The sequence below is a fragment of the Lycium ferocissimum genome, chromosome 9 (genome assembly GCF_029784015.1).
Source record: "Lycium ferocissimum isolate CSIRO_LF1 chromosome 9, AGI_CSIRO_Lferr_CH_V1, whole genome shotgun sequence".
NCBI lineage: Eukaryota > Viridiplantae > Streptophyta > Magnoliopsida > Solanales > Solanaceae > Lycium > Lycium ferocissimum.
The window spans coordinates 49,534,111-49,556,694 of NC_081350.1; the positions used below are offsets into that span (position 1 = coordinate 49,534,111).

At 38.2% G+C, this 22,584-nt stretch overlaps 1 protein-coding gene across 3 annotated transcripts in view; it reads left to right on the forward strand.

The window, feature by feature from the left end:
- The window catches only part of LOC132031181 (uncharacterized), a 56,328-nt gene extending 35,390 nt beyond the window's left edge, over positions 1-20,938 (forward strand). For all 3 annotated transcript variants that reach the window (XM_059421056.1, XM_059421054.1, XM_059421055.1), the window contains exons 4-5: positions 19,951-20,166; positions 20,272-20,938. In XM_059421056.1, coding sequence (XP_059277039.1) covers positions 19,951-20,166; positions 20,272-20,287 — 232 coding nt within the window. In that variant the 3' untranslated portion in view covers positions 20,288-20,938. The remainder of the gene's footprint in view (positions 1-19,950; positions 20,167-20,271) is intronic.
- The last annotated feature ends 1,646 nt before the right edge of the window (positions 20,939-22,584 follow it).

Genomic DNA, 22,584 nt, shown 5'->3' on the forward strand with positions numbered 1-22,584 from the left:
CTCCCCGGAAGTACGCCTGAACTTTACAACGTATGTTCATTATATAAGATAGGGGTTGATATTTCTATCTCCAAGAAAAGCTGTGAGATACTGGTGCATAACATAATGTTTCCAGCTTTCATGCTGTCGAGGAGCCATTTTCTCAGCATCATTTTCTTCATCTTTGTCGTCATCCGTCGTCTCCTCGTATGATACATTAAGTGGAGACAATAACTCCCTTTTGTCTAGCAAAACAAGGCTTTCCTTGTAAGTATCAAAATAAAAGGAGAACCTAGTGCCAAGAATACCCTGGCGCCCCTTTTTTGAGTCTCGGGATTATATGAAGTGAGTGTCCCTGTTGTTCTGTCAACATTATTGAACTATCGTTACGAAACCCACTGAGCATAGGCGATCCGTACAACCTTGTAATCTCTCGTTTTAGTTGCACAGCCAAACCCAAAGACAAACATATAAGTCCCTAAGTTAAGAGGGGGCTTTGGGAGGGTGAGACATCTATTTATCCTAGGTTTCCAAAGTACCAAAAGATATTTATGTCCAAATAAATCATCTGACAAACAGAGCACACCGTTGCTTATACCCCCGATCGTACAATAATATCGCACTTTGCCATTAAGAGGGGATCCTTAAGTTATTACAATGTCAGCATCCGTTGATGCATCACTGAGTATAATTAAATATTTTTCCTTCCTTTGATTTGTTGAGAAGTACCTAATGATTGCACTATTGGAGTTTTTTGAATTGACTGTTGTGTATGCTGCCATATGAATTCAGGGCTTGAAATTAGTGAGTTCCAAGATCTTGATAAACACCTAAATTGGACGAGAGATCTGGGTGGGAGCCTTGAGAAGATTTGGACCATCATCTCTTCAGGGATATAGGCTGACATTTTTCTTGTCGTATGAACTTGAAGATTTTGCTATTTTCTTACTCTCACTTTTCTATTGTTTGAGAAGAAAGGTTGGGTGGAGGAGGCTAAGTTCTTGAAAGAGAGACATGCTCGGTGGGTAAGAGCTTCCAAAGCAAGTGATGGCAAGAACGCCACAGAAAGCACTATTTTGTGCATGCTAATTCAGAAAGATAGAGCAAAGACAAGAGCTTGTAACATAAACTATTTTTTAGCAGGTTAATAGAGCAAAGACAAGAGTTTGCAACAGAAACAATAAATGCATGCTATTACCCCTTTCAACAATTTTAGATGGAATAAATACCACCTCAGTTGCTGAGCTGTCAACAAGGTCGAATGCACACCCTTAAAGGCGCGTGAGAAGTGAAGTTAGATCCCCAATACTGTTCTTTGTTGGCCTTGTGGAGTCAAAATGAGCTTATGTTTGCCCCTCTTTGGGTAAACTTTTATCTTCTCCAACTGTTCGGGAGCCATTTTTGATCTTTTGAAGCCGTAACTTCGTAACAGTGGTTTAGAATTGAACTTTGTTTGAAGAGGTTATATCATTTTAGTGTAAATTATAGTTTTTATTATGTGGGTTTTACATTTTAAAGCTAGTGCTTCTAATTTAAATTCTTCCCCCAAATTTGTGTACTCTTTAAACGGGAAAATGGGATGGGTTTCGCCGGATGAATTTCTGGTGATCTGAAGGTTTCTCGATCAATTTGTCACTAAAGAAGCTCAGTTTGTTCGAGGGGTCTTGCTGGTTTGGGAATTTTTTCACAAAAGGTTTTCGGAAAACTAATAAGTGATTTGAGAGACAAAAAAGGAAGAGAGCGTCGTTGGAGGCATATTCTAGTGATCGTCGCTAGCTTTTGCACAGTTCATTATTTGCCCTTTTCATCAGAAGAACTTGTGCTTTTCTTTTGATTTGAAATTCAAAAATGTCAGATGAAGAAATGCTCCATAAAGAGATTTTCTAGCAATGAAAACTGATGCAGGGACTTGTATCACCAAAAATGGTGATAGTTTTAAAAGGCAAAAACAGAATTTATGACAAATGTTGGAAAATTTCTGAAGAGGGGAAAGACACGAAGGATCTGTCTTTATTTCTCCAGATCATCGCGCGTATATGCGACATCACTAAATAAGTTTAGACTTTGTTTACACGTCAGCTGCTGGGTGGCATTGATTCCGTTTCACTCGCAAAGATAAAAGTGTGTAACTGAAAATCCGACTATTCGGGGGGCATTTATGAATTTCCCAAGATTTTACCTAACAAATCTGATGTTTACGGATGAATACATTAAATTTTGTTTAGCTCTTGATGATAGGATAATGGGATCTCACAAAAAAGAAAGGAAGTGAATTTGAAACTGAATTAAAGGCTAACGTTGCTAGCCTAGACCACAAAAGACGGTATTTGTACCTAGCCTGCTATAGAGTATAGATTGTCAAGTCTATCCAACTATGGTTGTTCGGTGGAGAGGACAACCTGTTTGGAAGGAACTATCATGTAGGTTATGTACAATGTTAAAAGCACCTGAACCGGTGCAACATAGTTAGATTTGCCTCATAATCAATGGTTTAGTGAAGGCACCATGCATCTAAACTAACCACAACATGCCCAGTGTAATCCCACAAGCGGGGTCGGGGGGGGGGGGGGGGGGGTTGGTAAGATGTAGGGTAGAGAGGGTGTTTCCGCTAGACCTCGGCTCTAAAATAAAGCAACAATTACCCTGCTTCAATACACAAAACCAACCTGAAATAAATTTTCCGTTTTCTATGTGTCCTGCCTTGCAAATGTAAAAAGATCTTAAGCAAGTAACTAAAATATATCTTTCTGGATTAGCATGCATTTATTGTTTCTGTTACAGGCTCTTGTCTTTGCTCTATTTACCTCGTAAAAAATATTTTCTGTTACAAACTCTTGTCTTTGCTCTATCTTTTTGGATTAGTATGCATAAAATACTGCTTTCTGTGGCTTCTTGAAGCTCTTACCCACCTACCAGTCTCTCTTTCAAGAACTTTCCATCCTCCACCCAACCTTTCTTCTCAAACAATAGAAAAGTGAGAGTAAGAAAATAGCAAAAATCTTCAATTTTCATACCACAAGAAAAATGTCAGCCTATATCCCTGAAAAGATGATGGTCCAAATCTTCTTAAGGCTCCCACCCAAATCTCTCCTCCGATTTATGTGTTTATCGAAATCTTGAAACTCTCTAATTTCAAGCCCTGAGTTCATATGGCAGCATACACAACAACCATTTCTCCTAAAACCCTCTACAGGTGCAAGCGTTAGGTTTCTCAACAACTCAAAGGAAGGAAAAATATTTAACTCTACTCAGTGATGCTTCAGCAGATGCAGATACTGCAATAACATTAGGATCTCCTTTAAATGGCAGAGTGCGATATTATTGTAGGATTGTGAGTATATGCAACGCTGTGCTGCGGTTATCAGACGATTTATTTGGAGATGAAAATCTTTTGGCACTTTGGAATCCTAGGATAAACTGATGCCTCACCCTCCCAAAGCCCTCTCGTTGTTGTAACAACTTAGAGACTTATATGTTTGTCTTTTGGTTTATATATGCAATTAAAATGAGAGATTACAAGGGTGTGAGGATGGCCTATGCTCATGGTGACGGTGGGTATTTGGTGCCACCTAAGGTTGAGGTATATCCACTTGGTTCGGGAATTTGATGGTTTCTTCCAGACTTTGGTGTTATAGAGCACTTATGGACACAAGCTGTTGTTTGTGAGGAAGTCCACTGGAGTGCATTCAAGAAGAATGGTGGAGAACTTGATTATTGTCTTTGATCTCAATGAGGAGATTTTTCAAGAATTTTCATTAACATAAATTTTTGTTAATGAACCACCTATGAATCTGAATGCTGCAGAGTGTAGGGAATCACTTGCTGTGTATCAGTAAGATAGACGTGATTGGAGCAGCAGTTGTTCCATTTGGGTAACGAAACGGTACGGAGACACTCACTCATGGAGCAAGGAATATAATGTTGCACTCAGCAATCGGCACTTCAGCATGGTTCTGGGCTTTCGTAATGATAGTTCAATATTGTTGATAGACACAACAGGGACACTAACTGCATGTAATCCTGAGACGCAAAAAAAGGAGTGCCATGGTGTTCTTGGCACTAGGTATTCTTTTTATTGGATACTTACAAGGAAAGCCTTGTTTTGCTAGATAAAGGAGAGTTATTGTCTACGGCTTGATGTATCTTATGAGGAGACGATGGATGACGACGAAGATGAAGATAATGATGTTGAGAAAATATGCTCCTTGGGAGGCAAAAAATTGTTGAAAGCTGGATGATACTTTCTTGATCTGTGTCTTTCTTCTGAGTTGAATGAACTTTATGGATAAATATAGTAGTGATTAACTTAGGAATTAGAAGCTTAGAGATATCCATGATATTACTGGTTTAACATTACATAATACTCCCTCTGTTCCATCTTATGTGGCGGGATTCGTTGTACAGGGTCACATTACTGAATATTTGATGTGAATTCAGACATATTCTTTAATTTTTTTGAGTTCTTTTTTACATATTTGAAAACTTCATAAAAAAAAAGTACTTTAAATTACAAGTATTATTTATTAATTTAAAATATTTAAGAAAATCTTGGCAAAGAAGAACTTCTTTGACTTGTCAAATGGTAATAGTGTCGCATAAAATGGATCAGAGAGAGTGGTATTTAGATGAGGCTATTCATTGGATTGTGTGTTATAGTAATAGAGATGGAGCTTTCGAATAAGCTATTGGTTCGTAATTTAAGATACTTCTAGTGAATTGGTGCTTTCTGTATGAGCTAGCGCATGAATCATCTTTTGGACTTGTCTGTTAATTTATATGAGAATTGGGCTGCTCTTTTTTGATAAAGGGGTCATGATTGTGGTAATCTCAATGTTCTACTGTTTGGGTGATGAACCGCTTTGGAAAAATAGTCTGCAACTGAGAATTTTTATGGATTAAGCATGATATTTCAAGTGCTATTGGGATCAGGAGAAATAGGTAATGTCTGTTGGTGTAGTATATCGGGAATCTTGATTTTTATGATCGAGCAGATAAATTAAGTATATCAGTATCCCTGATGGGAAGAAATCATTCTTGTTGAGCAACTATGTTGAGTCTACTGTCACTCAAAATCTGGTGGACAGTTTGGACAAAAAGGAACAATAGATTGAATTTTTAAAGGAAATAAGAGAAACATTCTCTGCCTTAAGTTTAAGGTTCTTTTTTTTTTTTTTTTTTTCTGCTGCTAGCTTGATGTTGCAAACTAGTGTTTGTACAGGATATTGATGTCATGTTAGCCATGATCGGGAAATCGCTGAAGTGCCTACCACCTTAATTTACAAATTCACGGAAGTTATTTGACATATGACTTAATTCACAACTACTGTTACCATTATCAAAAAAAAAAAAATATGACTTAATTCACAACTCTAATAGTCGATTTGCGTGCAACTCAACCATTTATGAGTGTCTGCTATTTTCCACCAGTACATATATCGAATAACTCTATCCTCCAATAACTACAAAGAGGGTGACATTCAAACTTGCAACAACTATAGAGATATCAAATGACGTAAGCCACATTAATGGAAAGGTTGTGGAAAGGGTGGTGGGAGATGCAGATGAGAGAGAGGCATGATATTTCGAGAATCCGCCCGAATGATGATCATGCGGAGACGCTCAACACGAAACTTAAAGGCAGGCTATTCATCTTGTGAGGAGACCCGGTGGAGCAAAGATAGGGAGGAGGAGAAGAACTTACACATGGTATTCATCGATCTAGAAAAGGCATACGACAAAGTGCCGGTGTGGAGGTTCTACGGAGATGCTCGGAGGCTAGAAGACATGGTACCTTTTGGCGTACATTGATAGGCGATCAAGGACATGTATGTAGAATTGTAGCCAAGATTGTTCCAGGTAAGGACAATCGTTGTAGGGGACTCAAAGCAACTTTTTTTGTCATCTTTCTCTTGTGATGGGGTTGCACCGAACGTCAATTTGCTGCTCTTAGCCCATTTTTGTTTGCCTTGGTGACGGATGAGGTTTTTTGAGTCCATCCTGATAAAGAAATAAGTTTTAAAAATTCAAGATGAGGTGTAATGGGTGTATGTTATTCGCGGATGACATAGTCTTGATTACAAATCTTGATTAGATTCTCTCTCTTCTCTCTCTTCTCTCTCTCTGTAGCGGAGTTAATCTTGACCAGGTAACTCCCGGGAGGTTGGAGACAAACTCTTGAGTCTAAAGCTGCTGTTGGGCTCGAGTTGAGTAGGACGAGGAGTATCTTTTCCCTACTGTTTTCTTTTTTTTTTCCTTTCTCTTTTCCAGTACTTGGAGGGCAAGTTCAGTGACATACCGCATGAACAGTATGACGTGGAAGTGAGGCTTGGTACTCAGTGCCATTCAAACAGAAAGGAAGTTTTATTAGTTAATATCTCGCTTGGTTTATTATACAAGGAAACGGGGATATTGACGATGATGTCCCACACCGTTAACGGGGAAGTCCGCGCTAGTTAAGATTCTTGAAGAGGAGATGTACCAACTTGTATCCGAGAGACCAAATGGGTCGTCTTAAAGCTAAAGGAGGTGCCGTGTGATAAGAATGGGGTGCACCAAAACTTAAAGGCAAGTTCTATAAAGTGATGGTTAGATCGACTTTGTTGTGAGGATTTGGCGGAGTGTTGACCAATCAAGAACTCGGGACGTTCGGTTATGATGATGAAAGTTGCGGAAATGGAGGAATCTCTTTGCGATGGATGTGTGGGCAGCATATTTCCCCAGAGAGGATACGATTAGGAATGAAGATGTCTGAGACAAAGTGAGAGTGGCCTCGGTGGAGGATAAGATGCGTGAAGCGAGGCTGAGATGGTTTGGACATGTGAAGAGGAGAGACACTCATGCCCCAGTGCGGAGGCGTGAGAGGTTGGCTATGGAGGTGGCGTATCAGGAGAAGCGCAGGTAGGCAGAAGAAGCTTTATTGGGAAGGTGATTAGACAGACATGGCGTTCGGGCAGCGAGGGAGAGAAAAGCACTATCGAGTACATGACCTTAGATAGGTAGTCCCGCTTGCGCTTTTGTACTAGTAGTCGTAGTTTTGCCCTATAGTTTCTTGTCATTTGTTTTATGCTACTATCTGTTGTTCCTTGTACATCGATTATTTTATTTATCTGTGGTAACTACTGCTCTTTTTTTTCCAGATTGTTGTATCATGATTTTTTGCTTTCGTTATTTCATTTCCATACTGCTTTGAATTGCTTGTCCTTATCTAACCTTTTTTTGCCATGCTTTCTCTTGAGCCGAGGGTCTTTCGGAAACAGCCTCCTTACCTTCCGAGTTAGGGGTAAGGTCTGCGTACAATTTACCCTTCCCAGACCCCACATTGTGGGATTTCACTTGGTATGTTGTTGTTGTTGTGTAGGTGGTAAGAAATACCTTCCGAGTTAGGGGTAAGGTCGTGTGCAGGATTACCCTTCTTCCGGACCCACATTGTGGGATTTCACTTGGTATGTTGTTGTTGTTGTATAGGTGGTAAGAAATTACCATTTTTTTTTTTCTCTTTGAGATTTAAATTCAGGTTTCTAAGGGGGAGTCTATCTCAATAAAGAAATAAGTTTAAAAGTGATTACATGAGACCTGAAGGTTTATAGTTTTAATTGGTCCAGTTTGCTACCAATAAGAGCATTTTATCCTATTTCTAATAGTAGGGATGTTTTTGGACCAAAACACAAATAGAGGGCATTTTTATTTTGTTTTGAATAGTTGAAAGGAATTTTTGATCTTATCCGTTTTTCTAATACATTCATCTTCGTTGTCCTCCTTTTCTGATGTGTTTCATTTTCATCACCTTCTTCTACTGACTGACTGTTTTGTAATGAGACAATGACAAAAATGTTCCCATATCTTTGATAATAGGTTCAAAATAATCCCTCAAGTATCAACTGCGCACTTTTGGTTCTTAATTGAGCAGTTTTGGTCTGCATCAAATATTTACTGAACTCTGATTGATAAATTTAACCGGAACTGTGTAAAATTTAACCATAAACACCAGAAACTTCTGTCAAAATTCCAGAAACCGCAAGATAAAAAACTACACCAGACACAAAAAGTAGACCAAAAATAATAGAAATTACACCGCATTCTCAAAAAAATAATAGAAATTACCCCTTAGAAAGTTGCACAAGACTCTTGAAATATACCAAAAGAAACATAAACTACAAAACTTGTACTTCCAAAAGTTAGTTCCCATTAAATATTTTGCAGTTTCATAGTCGCGGTTTAAGAATTATAGTTTGGAAAATATTTGACGGAGACGAAATGTGCTCACTTTTAGCAAATTTCAAGGACTAAAACTACTCAGTTGATACTTAGGTACCATTTTAAACCTACTACCAAAGATAAGAGACCATTTTTGTCATTTTCTCGTTTTATATTTGTTGTGAAAATTTGTGAGAATAGTGAAGGTAATCATGGTTGCTCTTCCCAGAAATTCTGGCTTTCCCAACTTATATCGCTGAATCATCGGTATGCCCTTTGCTTCTGCTTTTTGATCCTAAAATAGAAAATGGGGGTAAATCCCAGTTCAAAAAATGAATGATTTGAAGTCTTTGGTAAACTTGTTAGTAGGCGCTTTTATTATTGTTAATTTTGCTGGCAAAAGAAGTGAAATCTTAGAGCTTTTGCTTTCAAGTTTTTTTTTTTTTTTTTTTTTTTTTTACCTAGAGGCCATTGTAAAGTATGCCAGTTCCAAAATGACCCGTTATTGTTTCTTTCTTGAATGTGTACTTTTACTAACATCTATTTGTTTTCATCGAAATTTGATTAATGGGGTGATGAAGGTGTGAAATTTGTTACCTTAGGTTTCAGTTACTTCTACTAGCATCTAACACTTGGCTACTATGAAATATATGACGTTTTTATTTAGATACGAACACTGCATTTGTGAAATTCTTTTCCTTCATCTTCTACTTGAAGAGATTTCTTCATTAGCTATTTGACTAAAGCTTCTCCTTTAGCTTTATAGCAGGCATATTGTTATCAATATCAGGCTCAAGCTAAAAAAAACCAGCTCCAAGAATCTGATCACGAGGTGTGCATTATTTCACCAACATAAGACAACTCCGTAGTTTTTTGTTCTCGTATGAATTTTTTTGTTGTTGGTTATATCATTTGGTCATAGCATAAAAAATTATATTTTTTGGCTTTGGGAATTGCTTTTATTTTTGGTTTTGGTTTTGGTTTATGGTGACACCTGTACCACTTGTGTAATCAAGTATCAAAGTAGAGAGGACCACCATGACTCCTAGGGAGAGGGGTCAAGGGTTGGTAGATTTAGGTTATCATATGAAAAAATGAAAAAGATTCTGAACATTCATCTTGATTTAGTTGATCTAGTCAAACATAGAACCACAAATGGAGGAGCACTCAAATTTATTAAAGTCGTAATTATAATCATAACACCTGAAATAGACCAAACAACACCTAGCTATGGCAAAGAAAATTGGGAAGAACTGACAGAAAGCAGATATTCCATCTCCCCTAGAAGTATGCCTGAACTTCAAAGCATTTGTTCGTTATTATTTCTGGCTCCAAGAAAAGCTGTGACATGCTGGTGCATATCATAATGCATCTCAAATTCACACCTTCGAGGAGTCATTTTCTCAACATTGTTTTCTTCTTTGTCATCGTCATCCGTCGACTTCTCTGATGATAAATCAAGTGGAGGCAGTAACTCCCCTTTATCTAGCAAAACAAGGCTTTCCTCGTAATAATCAATATAAAAGAGTACTTAGTGCCAGCAGTACAGCGGCCCTCCTTTGTTTGTGTCTCAGGATTATACAAAGCTAGCCTCCCTGTTATGTCTGTCAACAATATGTCACTATCATCAGTAAAGCCCAGTACCATGCCCAAATCCCCGTGGCCAAGTGCAACAATATATTCCTTGCTCCATGTCTTCTTGTCTCCATACCGTTTCATTACCCAAATGGAACAACTGCTGCTCCAAAGACGCGTATCATACTGATACACAGCAAGTGATTCCCTACACTCTGCAGCATTCAGATTCAAAGGTGGTTCATTAACCAAAATTTCTGGTAATTATAATTCCTGAAAAATCTCCTCATTGAGATCAAACACCATTATCAGCTTATCCACCTTTCTCTCCCCATTTCTCTTGTACGCGGTCCAGTGGACTTTCCCAAATACCACCACTTGTGTCCAGAAGTACTCTACAACACCAATGTCTGGAATAAAACCATTAAATGTCTTCCAAATTCCTGAACTAAGTGCATATACCTCAACCTTAGGTGGCAGCAAATGCTGACCATCACCATGAGCATAGGCCATCCTCACAACCTTGTAGTCTCTTGTGTTAATGGCAAAGCCAAACCCAAAGACAAACATATAAGTCCTTGAGTTGTCACAACAATGAGGAGTCATTGGGAGGGTGAGGCATCTGTTTATCCTTGGGTTCCAAAGTACCAAACGATTTTCATATTCAAATAAATCATCTGACAAACATAAAACACTGTTGCATATACCAATGATCCTACAATAGAACTAATTTGGTACTCTGCCTTTAAAAGGGGATCATAACGTTATTACAGTGTCAACATCCGTGGATGCATCACTGAGTAGAAATTTTTCCTTCTTGAAAGTTACGCAAAAATACCTCATGATTCCGCATGTTGAGGATTTTAGGAGAACCGACTTTTGTGTATGCAGCCATATGAATTCAGGGCTTGAAATTAGTAAGTTCCGAGATTTTGATAAAAAACTAAATCGAATGAGAAATTTGGGTGGGAGCCTTGAGAAGATCTGGACCATCATCTCTTCAGGGAGATAGTCCGCCATTTTTCTTAGGGTATGAAAGTTTTTACTTTCACTTACTGTCGTTTAAGAAGAAAGGTTGGGTGGGGGAGGGAGAGTCCTTGAAAGAGAGACTCTTGCTGGGTGTGGGTAGGTCTTTGAAGTATCGATAATGAAGAGAGCTTCAAAAGCAAGTTGTGATGGTAAGAAGCCAAGAGGAAGCACTATTTATACAGGGTAAATAGAGAAAACACGAGTTTGTACCAGAAACAACAAATGCATTCTAATCTAGAAAGGCAAACTGTTTAATAACTTGCTCAAGATCTCTCCTCACGTTTAGAAAACAAAGAACTCGAAAATTTATTTGAACTTAACAATCAAAAACTTTATTTGAGCTAGGTTTTTTGCATTGTAGCAGGGTAATTACTGCGGTTTCAAACTTTTATTGAGTTTCTGAAAGAAAAAAGAGTCCAATTAATTACTTGCTGATTATCATTATTATGGTAGTTGACTCACTTATGGTAACTAGCATTTTTTATAAATTGGTAAGTAAGCTGATATAGTGATGCTTGCGTCAATACGATATTTTAGGGATGAAATAGATTAAATTATATTTAGCTCTTGATAGTAGGATGATGTGATTTCACGAAAAAGAAACGAAGTTAATTTGAACTGTATTTTTAAGTTGGAAAAAACTTTTGCTTGCTTACCTTGTAATTGAGGAATAGATTTGCGTTATTGTAATTTAGGTAAAGTTGTCGGCCCTCCTGCTTCAACCCACCCCACATTTAAAAGTTAAAACCAAAGAGATAATTTTTCTGGTATTAAACTGTGTTTGGATCTTGTTCATATTCAGAGTTTAGTCAAGGTAAAATTATACACTAACAAAAATTATTCTGCAATCCCAAACAAGTCGGGATCAGCTATGTGGAACCTCATTAACCACGTCTCTCCATTTAAATTGTCTCAGGCCAACATTACACAAAACAAAAATAAGAAGTATGGGAAGTTCTCTATATTTTCTTGGTCAAATAGCCAAACAGACACTTGCAATTGCACGTGATTGTGTTGCCTACTTCCCAATTTCACGGGTATCATCCAAACACTTCAACTTGATTTAAAACAAGTGTTTAAACGCCTGTTGACCGAGCTACATGCTGTTGACATGATTCAGATGGTCAAAATGCGTGGTATACACATATGGGGAGCATGGGTTGGTATTTTTCATTTTAAAAAGAAGATTAAAGACTTAGCCCTTCCCAAATTTCCCCAATCCCCACTGCACCACCTCCTCTTCTCCACCTCCATCCCTTCGTCGCCCCTCTTCTCCTCTTCCACCTGAGGGCTGAACTTTGACCTCACCGGGAAAAGCCACCATCATTGAGAAAAGAAGTTTTCGTTGGGAAAATATTTTCCAGTGACTTTTCATCTCCTTTCTTCCTTTTGTTTAGCCTTTCTTAAAGAAGTCCTAAGGCTCTCAAATCGTCAAAGGTAGAAGCAAAGAGAATACCACCAAAAAAACCTATCAGCGACTAGCAATGACCACTGGCGGAAGTTTCACCGAAAACTCTCCCTGTTGACCTCTTTCTCATCTCCGACCACTCTTTTCCACTCTTCTCTATTTCCTACTCCCTAGAGCCACTCTCAAAATCAGAAAAATCATCATATCATTTTGGATTCAACCGGCCGAAAATACTCATCGCCCCCGAACGCATGTTTCGAGTGTTTGCTTTGTTTGTCCATGGTTCACTGCTCTCATCTCATTATTAAGACCATACTTTGACTTCGGTGTTACAACAATTGTTGCGTTTATTTTGTGGAAACCCTTTGGTTTGGCTTCACGGTTCTGTTGCCAATTCACGACCCTCAAAATTTCAATAACCAGACTTGTGAAGTTCCAACTAGTGAATGGCGTATATTTATGAACAACAACATACCCAGTGAAATCCCACAATGTGGGGTCTGGGGAGGGTAAAGTGTACGCAGACCTTACCCCTACCTTCCAAGGTAGGGAGGTTGTTTCCGAAAGACCCTTGGCTCAAGAAAACATGACAAAAAAGGTCAGATACGGACACGCAATTTAAAGCAGTATGAAAATAAAAATGATGAAAGCGAAAAAGCCATGATAAAGCAATCTGAAAAAAGAAGCAGTAGCTACCACAGGTAAATAAGATAATCGAAGTACAAAAACAATAGATAGTAGCACAAATCAGAGGACAAGAAACTAAAGAGAAAATTTGCGACTACTAGTACAAAAGGATAAGCGGGACTACATACTAACCTTCCTAATATGAGTCCTCCATAACCTCCTATCTAAGGTCATGTCTTCGGTCAACTAGAACTGCGTCATGTCCTGTCTAATCACTTCCCCCAATACTTTTTCAACCTACCTCTACCTCTCCTGAAACTGTCCATAGCCAACCTCTCACTCCTCCACACTGGGGCATCGGTGTCTCTCCTCCTCATATGCCCAAACCATTTCAGTCTCGCGTCCCGCATCTTGTCCTCCATCGAGGCTACTCCCATCTTGTCCCAGATATCCTCATTCTAAATCTTATCTCTCCTAATGTGCCCTCACATCCATCACAGCATTCTCATTTACGCAACTTTCATCTTCTGAACACGAGTTCTTGACTGGCCAGCACTCCCCATACAACAAAGTCGGGGAGATGCTCTTTTGGTGGTGGTGGTGGAGATGATAGGAAAATGGTGTATGGCTGTGTTTGAGAAGGAGAAAGGCATGAGATGGTGAAGGAGTGTGGGCTAGATTAGGATTTAAAAAAATAGTTTTATGAAGAAAAATAATGTGGTGGAATATTTGTCTAAGAGCCCGTTTGGATTGGCTTATAAGTTGGCTTATAAGTAAAATTTAAAGTCATTTTGTGCTTAAAATAAGCTCAAAAAATAAGGACCCATTTAAAGTTTAAAATAGTTTTAATGAAAAAGCTTATAAAAAAAATAAGTTGGACTACCCCAACTTATTTTTTCACTTATAAGGCAAAATGTAGCCTTTAATATAAGCCAATGTCTAACGTGGTTAAAACATTGACGTGATTGAGGGACATGCACAGTCACGAGCATTTAAGACATTGTTTAATCAAGTTGGGGTGTCCGAATAAGCTCCGTGAAGCCTAGGGATCGGGAACTTAATCCCTTGTAACTAGAGGTGTCTACTTGGCTTTCAACATACTTTCTACTGCCATATGAATCTCGAATAGGGTTAAAAATAACTCTGACAAAGAATAAGACCCAAAGTAAACGTACTAATATGACTAAAACATATTCTAACTAATTGGTTTCCCCATATAAATCTTTTTCTTCCATGTGTCCTATCCTTCACTAGGTTTGCATGGATTCCAAGAATTTATAGTTTTTCGAGGTAACTTTCATGCGATTTTATTTCTAGCTCGTTTTGTTTTACACACTCATCATGTTTAAGACCAATGCATCCGGAGGTCGACACAGGAAGTGACCAAACCACCTCAGGCGACCTCATATTTTACCCTCAATATGTGCTACTTGCACTCACAACACAGGAAAAAAACATTATTGATACATAAACTACATTATTACACCAAGCCCTACTTATAGACACTACATTATAATTCCTTTCCATGTAGGAGACCAGACTATCCTGTTCCTATTCTAATACTCCCTCCCAAGCTGGTGATACAAGTCATATGTACCGAGTTTGTTACAGATATAACTAATACGAGCACCAGTGAGAGACTTGGTGAAAATATCTGCAAGCTGATCACTTGACTTCACAAATTTTGTAACAACATCTCCTATGAGTATCTTTTCTTGGATAAAAGTGACAGTCAGTCTCAATATGCTTAGTGCTCTCATGAAATACTGGATTTGATGCAATATGAAGGGCCGTTTGATTATCCACATAAGTTCCATCTGATTGATTTCTCCAAATTTTAATTCTTTGAGCAACTGTTTGATCCAAACTAGCTCACAATTTGCTACAACCATTGCTTGATGTTCTGCTTATGCACTAGATCGAGCAACCACATTCTGTTTCTTACTCTTCCAAGACACTAAATTACCTCCTAATAAAACACAAGATCTAGATGTAGAATGTTTATCAAAAAGTGTTCCTGTCCAATCAACATCTATATGTCCAACAATCTGCTCATGGCCTCGATCCTCGAAGAGTAGTTATTTGATTGGAGTTGATTTTAAATATCTTCCAGGATCTAAGTTGCTCGAACTCGGGTGCAGATATCCGATACTGGTGCGGATCCGAGTGTCGATTCTGCAAAATCTAAATTTTAAAATTCGGGGATGAGGATCCAGGTATGGATACGGGTGTGGGGATTCGGCAAGGAAGCTTTCTAGTCTAAGAGTTGTGGTCTCTCTCTTGTTGCAGTAACAACTATATTTTTGTAGAATTATGCTTAAAGGAGAAACATATTGTTTATATTGAAAGCATTTTCTGAAAGAATATTAAAGGTATGCCATTTTCCATGTCTTAAATCTGCTTTATCTTTCATTTTGAGAAATCAAAATCTCAATTCAACCCCCCCCCCCCCCCAAAAAAAAAAAAAAACAAAACACACAAAAATTTATCCATGAACTCCGGTCAAAGTATCCGAAAAGTTGACCAAATCTGAAACATACCCCGCACCCGTCCCAGTGTCGTGTCTAGACAAGTTCGGCATCAAAAATGAAGAGTCCCCACAACTTAGTCCAGGATCACTGAGTGGCCCCCCTGTACTGGCAGGAGTTTAGCATTTGGATCCATAGGAGTGCCTATGGGTCTACATCCCATCTTTTCCGCTCTCCTCAATACATCTGCTGGAAAGATGAGAGAACCCACCTGTACCATTACATCTTCAATTATCCCTTCCAGTCTTGCCAAAGATCTATCTGCCAGTAGTAAAATGATAGTAGTTGATCGAGGGATCCCCAGGCCTAACTTCCTGAAAACAGATGATGACAGCAGATGTATGCTTGCCCCATGATCACACAATGCTCGCAGGTTTTATGCTTCTCAATGGCGATTTTAATTGTAAAGCTCCCACGGTCTTTCAATTTTGTGGGCAGCTTATTCTGGACCTTGGGTGTGCACTCCTCAGTAAGTGCAACCGTTGCGAACTCTGTGATGCTGCTCTTTTGCCACAATGTCCTTGATGTACTTAGCATATTTCAGTATCCCTTGTAACATGGCCACTAATGGAATATTAATGTGCACATGCTTTAGTATATCGAGAAACTTCTTATAGGTAGCATCCTCCTGATTCTGCTATCTTTGGGGGAATGGAGGAGGTGGCTTGGTGAACACAGGTTGTGGTTGCTTCGTCGCCGATCCCCTACAGGCCTCTCCAATTCACATCTTTCACACGTGCCTCTATCTCTGGCTGCTTCTCTTTGGATCCCACTTGCTTTGTATTTTTGGGTGGAGCTTCTTCTAATTTTCTACAATTTCTCAGTGTCGCAGCATTGATCTGAGTGTTGGGCTCGATTCAGTATCACTTGGAAGTCTCAGTTTGGTCTGGTATTCTGTGCACTAGCTAGCTGACCCATCTGTCTTTCTAGATTGTGGATGGCTGTATCACGATTTTGGTTATCCACCATTATTTCTTCAACATCTCTTCAATATTACCCAAGGGGTTAGCTGTTTGCGTACCGTGTCCACCATTATTTCTTCAACATCTCTTCAATATTGCCCAAGGGGTTAGCTGTTTGCGTACCGTGTGCTGGCTGATTATTCTTAGCCGATTGATGATTTTGCTATTGCCCGTATTGTCTGAGCTGATTCTGGTTCCGCTGGTTACCACCCCATGAGAAAATTGGCTGATTTTTCCAATTGGAATTATAAGTGTTGCCATAATGATTCTGATCTTTTGGCATTGGTGAGCATTGCCCACAAAATATACGGACTCCGGATTTGCTGGGCAAATATCGCTAGCGTGGTCCTCTACACAAACCTTACAAAATGCTTGAGCCTGTTGCACTGGTTGTACCTGTGGTTGGGGCTGAGCCATCAAAAGCTTGTTGATTTGATTCGCTATGGCCGCCATCTATGCAGACAGTGGAGATACTGCTTCAAGCTTGAGAACTCCAGTTAGATTTTTGAACTGTACTTCGGCCCACATCACCCTGCTAATCTGGATTTCTCTTCAAAAATTTGTTCAATAGGGCAAACATTTCATCATAGTTCTTCTCTAGAATCTGCCCACCGACTGCTGCGTCTAGCACAATTATAGTCTGAGAATGCAATCCCTTTATGAACGTTTGTGCTAGCACTTCATTGGACTGATTATGGTGTGGGCAATCTCTTAGTAGCAATTTAAATCGCTCCCAATTGGAGTAAGGAGACTCCTTCTTTCTGCCTGAATTAATTTTGCTCCTGAGACACAGTTTTCCTTGATGGAAAGAATCTAGCCAAGAATTTCCATGCTAAACCCTCCCAAGTGGTGATCGATGGTTCAGCCTTCAACCATTTCTTTGCCTCTCCAAGCAAGGAGAAAGGGCAGTGTGAGCCTGACGTAGTTGGACCTGACCCCACTAGTGATATAAGTATCACTGATCTCTAGGAACTTCTGGATATGTTATTGAGGATCCTCGTGCGACAAACCCAAGAACTGCCCGTTAGTATGAAGTAGCTGGATCATGCTCTGTTTCAGGTCAAAGCGCCCATTGACTGTGGGCGTAACAATATTTGAAGTGACGTTGCCCACGAGTGGCATTGCCACTTCTTGTACTGTACTTGGTTCTTTTCGGCCATCTCTACATGCAATTGAAGAATGAGTGCCTGTTGGTTTTGAATTTTTCTCAGTTCTCTACTTTGCTTGTGAAATGTTTGCTCAGGATCCGGGTCAAAATCTGCAAGATTGTTGTGGCTAGCAACCCTTCACATTAGACACCAGTACCTGAGTTTAACAGCCACAAAGAACAAACGTGAATACTTGACTCAATAAATAATAATAGTTTAATCTAATAAAACCGTTAATTTCAAAGTCCACCGCAACGGCGCCAAAAACTTGTTGCTCCCAAACGCACACGCAAGTACACATGGTCGCCAAGTAATAAAGTGATTATGTTGAGTGTCGAGCCCACAGACTTGTGATTCACTAAATAATCTAGAACTTATTATCTAATCAAGTTCACCAAATTATGATTTTGTTACTACTATAATTTTGCAATAATTAAGAATGACAAATTGCAAGTATAGCAAGAAAACTTATTGTTACGAATTCAAAAATCAGTAGAGATGAATGTTCGAGGGTTGTGGTCGGTTCACCAATCCTATCGAGTTTTCAAATTATTCATTCATTAATTTGAATTACCTACGATTGCTAATTAGCTAGATTAGAATCAGCCGTAGTATTCTCCCGGATTACTACTCGCCTATTCAGAATAGATTGCTATATTCCTATGCAGTTAATTTATTAAGAATACACTACATTTACATGTAATTGGATAAGGTAACTAGGTATATCTTTATCCTAGCCACAAATCGGTGCCCTAACTCTAGGGCTTAGATCAATTCCTCTTTAATTCTTCTATAATCTAAGAACATCTTTCCCAAGCATATCTTAGATAGTCGATAAAACATAACTATTTGCCAAACAATCAAGCAATTGTACGCAGAATTAGAGAAACAATCAAACTTAATACAGTCAAGACCTCTCTATAACAGCACCCGTATATAATAGCACCTCTCTATAATAACTAAGTTTTTTCGGAACCATGTTATATTTAAGTTCTCTATAACAACATTTTACCTATAACAGCAATAACCAACTTTATAACAGTACGCTCTTTGTAAACTTAACCTCCATATAATAGCTATCTTCTTTTTTTGGTAACATAATAATTAACCATCTTTATAAAAGTAGAATATCTATGATTACCAATAATAACTGTAGAGATTTTGACCAAATATTTGATCCTTTAATACACTATTTACGACAAAGAATATTAAATGAAAACATATATTTTCATCATTAAAAGATTTTCCTTCGTTATACAAAGTGTGATTAAGCTTAAAATTTAGCCATTAAAAATAAAAAATTACATTTTATGCATCTTTTTTGCCTATAACAGCGAAATATTATTTAAATGTCAATGATGTTATAGGTGTATAATCGTCATTCTCTATAACAGCCAAAACTTTGGCCCCAATGATGTTATATAGAGGTTTGACTGTAATTCATATCAAGATAGAAATAATCATGGTTTTCTACAACCCCAAAACTAATGAAATTAGCTACGCATAGCGTTCATCTCACAAAGAAAGTAAGAATTCATAAACTAACAAAAGAATGGATGAAAAATGTAGAACTCGTCGCCGAATTCGATAGCGTTCGCTCCTTGTACGTTCCTTGTCTGAGAAACAGCGCAATCCTCTCCAAAAATCATTTTGTGGCTTATAGGGCGTATAAATTTTGCAGGACAAAAATACCCTCTTCAAACTCGACATGTCTTCAGGTTTCAGCACCTTGAATGGCGCTTCGCGTGCCTATCGTGTCCATGATTTCCATCTTCAGGCAATTGGCACCATCACAGCGCTAGGCGCCCTCTGGGCGTGCGTTTCCTTTCAGGTGTTCAGCAGTTGGTGCCATGGTTGACGCGACACCTGCCTAGCGCGTGTGACTGCTTCTTCCCTCTTTTTTTCTTGACGAATTTTCCTTCTCGTTTTCGCTCCAAAATTTCCCTGAATCAACAAGTAAGTAAGTAACACTCGTTATCATAAAATCACCATAGTTGTTAAGTTTGGCATTTTTAATTCACAATTTAAGCATAAAAAGCGGTAAAAGCATCGGGAAAATGACATAAAATATGCCCAACATCAATATTATAAGTTACAATAATTGTTAATTTAAAATGTTCTAAATATCGGGGGCAAAGAAGAACTTTTTTGACTCCTCAAATGGTAATAGGTGCATAAAATGGAACAGAGGAGTGGTATTTACTATTTAGTTAGATGAAGCTATTCATTGGAGTGTATGGTAATAGAGATGGGGTTTCCATATAAGCTATTGGTTCGTAATTTAAGAAACTTTTGAGTTGGTGTTTTCTGTATGAGCTAGTGCATGAATCTCCATGTGGACTTCTCTGTTAGTTTATGTGAGGATTGTGTTCGAGCTTTTTTAATGCTGGTTTTGGAGGTTTTGCGTTGAAGAAACTTATGCAGGATACTTGGTGTGTACTCTAGGCTTGTTTTGGACCAATGCCACACTCCACTGAAAATTTTTTCACTTGCTGCAACAGAGATGGTCTCACAAAAAGTTCCTCAAATTCTGGAATACTACACCCCAAGCTATCCGGTGGACAGTTTGGACAGAAAAGAACAATGGAGCTTTTGAACAATGGAGCTTTTGAAGGCGACAAGAGAAACATTCTTTGTCTTGAGGTTACTTTTTGTTTGCTAGTTTTTATACAGCGTATACATGCCATGTTAGACGTGTTCTTGGAATTGCACAACTTGTAATTATTTTCTGGTGCACTAGCTTAGTGCTTATCCATCTTTAATAGTGATACATTATGATGTATCAAAAATTTGGTGTTTACTGACTAACTTATGTTATTCAGGAACTCAACTGCTTGACAAGGCTATTAGACAAACTGGAACAGGAAAGTTCGCAGAAACAGAATGGATTGAATCAGATGGAATGGGAATTACAGGGGTAATTTTTAGTGTTAAAGTTGACATATGTTTTAACACCGGAAATATTATATACTCCTGCCCATGGAAAAGGATATGAAGCTTGCTTAACACAAGACAACTTGACGAAGAGAGGATTTGAACTTTGCAATGGATGATTTCTATGTAAAGCAGAGACAGAGAATGCAAAACTTTTGTTGATGCACTGTGTGGTAGCCACGGATATGTTGAGTACGTTCTTAAACATTTTGGAGTTCAATGGGTAATAGTGTCAAACACTCTTAAGAAGGCTTTGGTTAGCTGGTTCCTATGAAAACAGTCTTTTCATTCATAAAAATTTAAAATGTAGCGTTGCCAGTTTGTCCTCTTCGAATTGAAAATCTGTCCTCTATCAGCCTGGGATATTCTCTTGACACATTGTCAACTCTTCGTAATCCAGGACAATTATGATAGGGGAAGCAAAGGCCAGAGGCAAAATGCAGTGTATGTGCTACGGGTTCAACTGAAATTTTCAACACGGATATAGATATTATGTATGAACTGTGTAAGGTAGATTAAATATTTATGACTATAAAAGTACAGTTGAAAACCACATTATCAGAGGAGCACCATGCTTGGGTTGCATATTTATCATATTATATGGAGCATGTGTTTAGTTGGAGAGAACTCCGAAGTAGAAGCATTGTATAATCATAGCTATGTCAATTTTTGCTTGTAACATCGTGTAATTTTGTCCGATGCATTTTCGGGGTCCTGCACCAAATGGAAAAAAATAAAGTAATTTGCCCCTTTGTTGCCTTTAAGATACCTTCACTTGAACTCTCCGGATTGAGCTTCTTTGCATCTTCATCCCATATTTCCTTGTCATGATGCTATAAGATTTGATGATAGAAAGAGAATTGCTGCATTTGGTTTGTGATAGTAAAAGGGCTACAGGTTGAAACAGGGGACATTTGCATTTTAATCCCTATTTTGTGCTAGTCTTTAATTTTTATCCTCAAGGCAAACTAGGTAGGTTTCAAGTGTTCGAGCCATTCAATCAGCTTGGAACATTGGCACTTATGCCCCTATTTTGTGTTTTTCTTTAATTTTTGTCCTTCGTAAGAAACAAACTTTTTCGCGGGGCATAGTTTTATATTTTCGCATCATAATATCCCACAAGTTATGCCCCACGCTCGTGTGCTAACTTATTCTCCCCTAGGCATAAGTTCAATTGCTAAGAAAAAAAATTAAAGACCAGTCCATTTGAAGGGAAAAGCGTGCAATTTCTTCGCTTGGAACACAAGGAAGAAAGCCAAGGCGGGTTTCTTAAAGGGAAAATAACTCATATATACAACTCACACATCTAGTTTCCAATCGATGTAGCTCGTTGTATCATCAACAGATATGTTTTTGTGTATTTATATGGCCCACACATTCTGGTTGCGAATGATGGAACCCCTCTATATCAAGAATGTATAGATAATGTATGTATGTTTAGCTATATATAAATATTACATATACTATGCATATATAATGTGTATCTTTTACAATTATATATAAACACACGAAATCAACTCAAATTGCAGTGTTTAGATAATGTATGTGTTTTGTGTAGTTATATAAGAGTTGCTCAACTTCTTTTGTAACTTTTGCATCTGCTTGATAGCTAATGTAGCCCACAACGGAATAAAAGGAAGATAAATAATGCACCGTATGCTGGAAATGAATGTAGCTTCACGAATATGAGAAGGAAGAAACTTGTGGTAGTCTAATGGGGCATAACTAGTTCGTGCTTCTTCTAAAGAGTTTGTTGTGGACAAATAATTACTCTTCAATTACAATCTCCTTTTCCCCTTAAAATCATAGATAAATGGAGGGCTTGACAGAAGTCATGATCCATTCTAATATGAATCATTAAGGCCAAATACATAAATAGCCCCTTAAACTTGATTAGATTTTTCATACACTTCAACTTTAACTAGTTCCTATTGAACAGTTCAACGCCATAAATAATGTGCTATTTAACACCTTAGTTACCATCTTTGCTCAAATGCAGCGCGTGATTATCAAACAAAATGAAATAGAAAAAGGAAAAAGAAAAAACCTTTCTGATAAGTGATACCTCCCCTTCGCTCGCCTTCTCCATTCTTTTTCTTGTTTTTTTTTTCTTCTACCTTCTGGTAAGTAGTCACTTTTGAGTAATTATAACCTTTCTAAAAATGTCATTCATATTTTCACCCGTTTTATTGAAGAAGAAA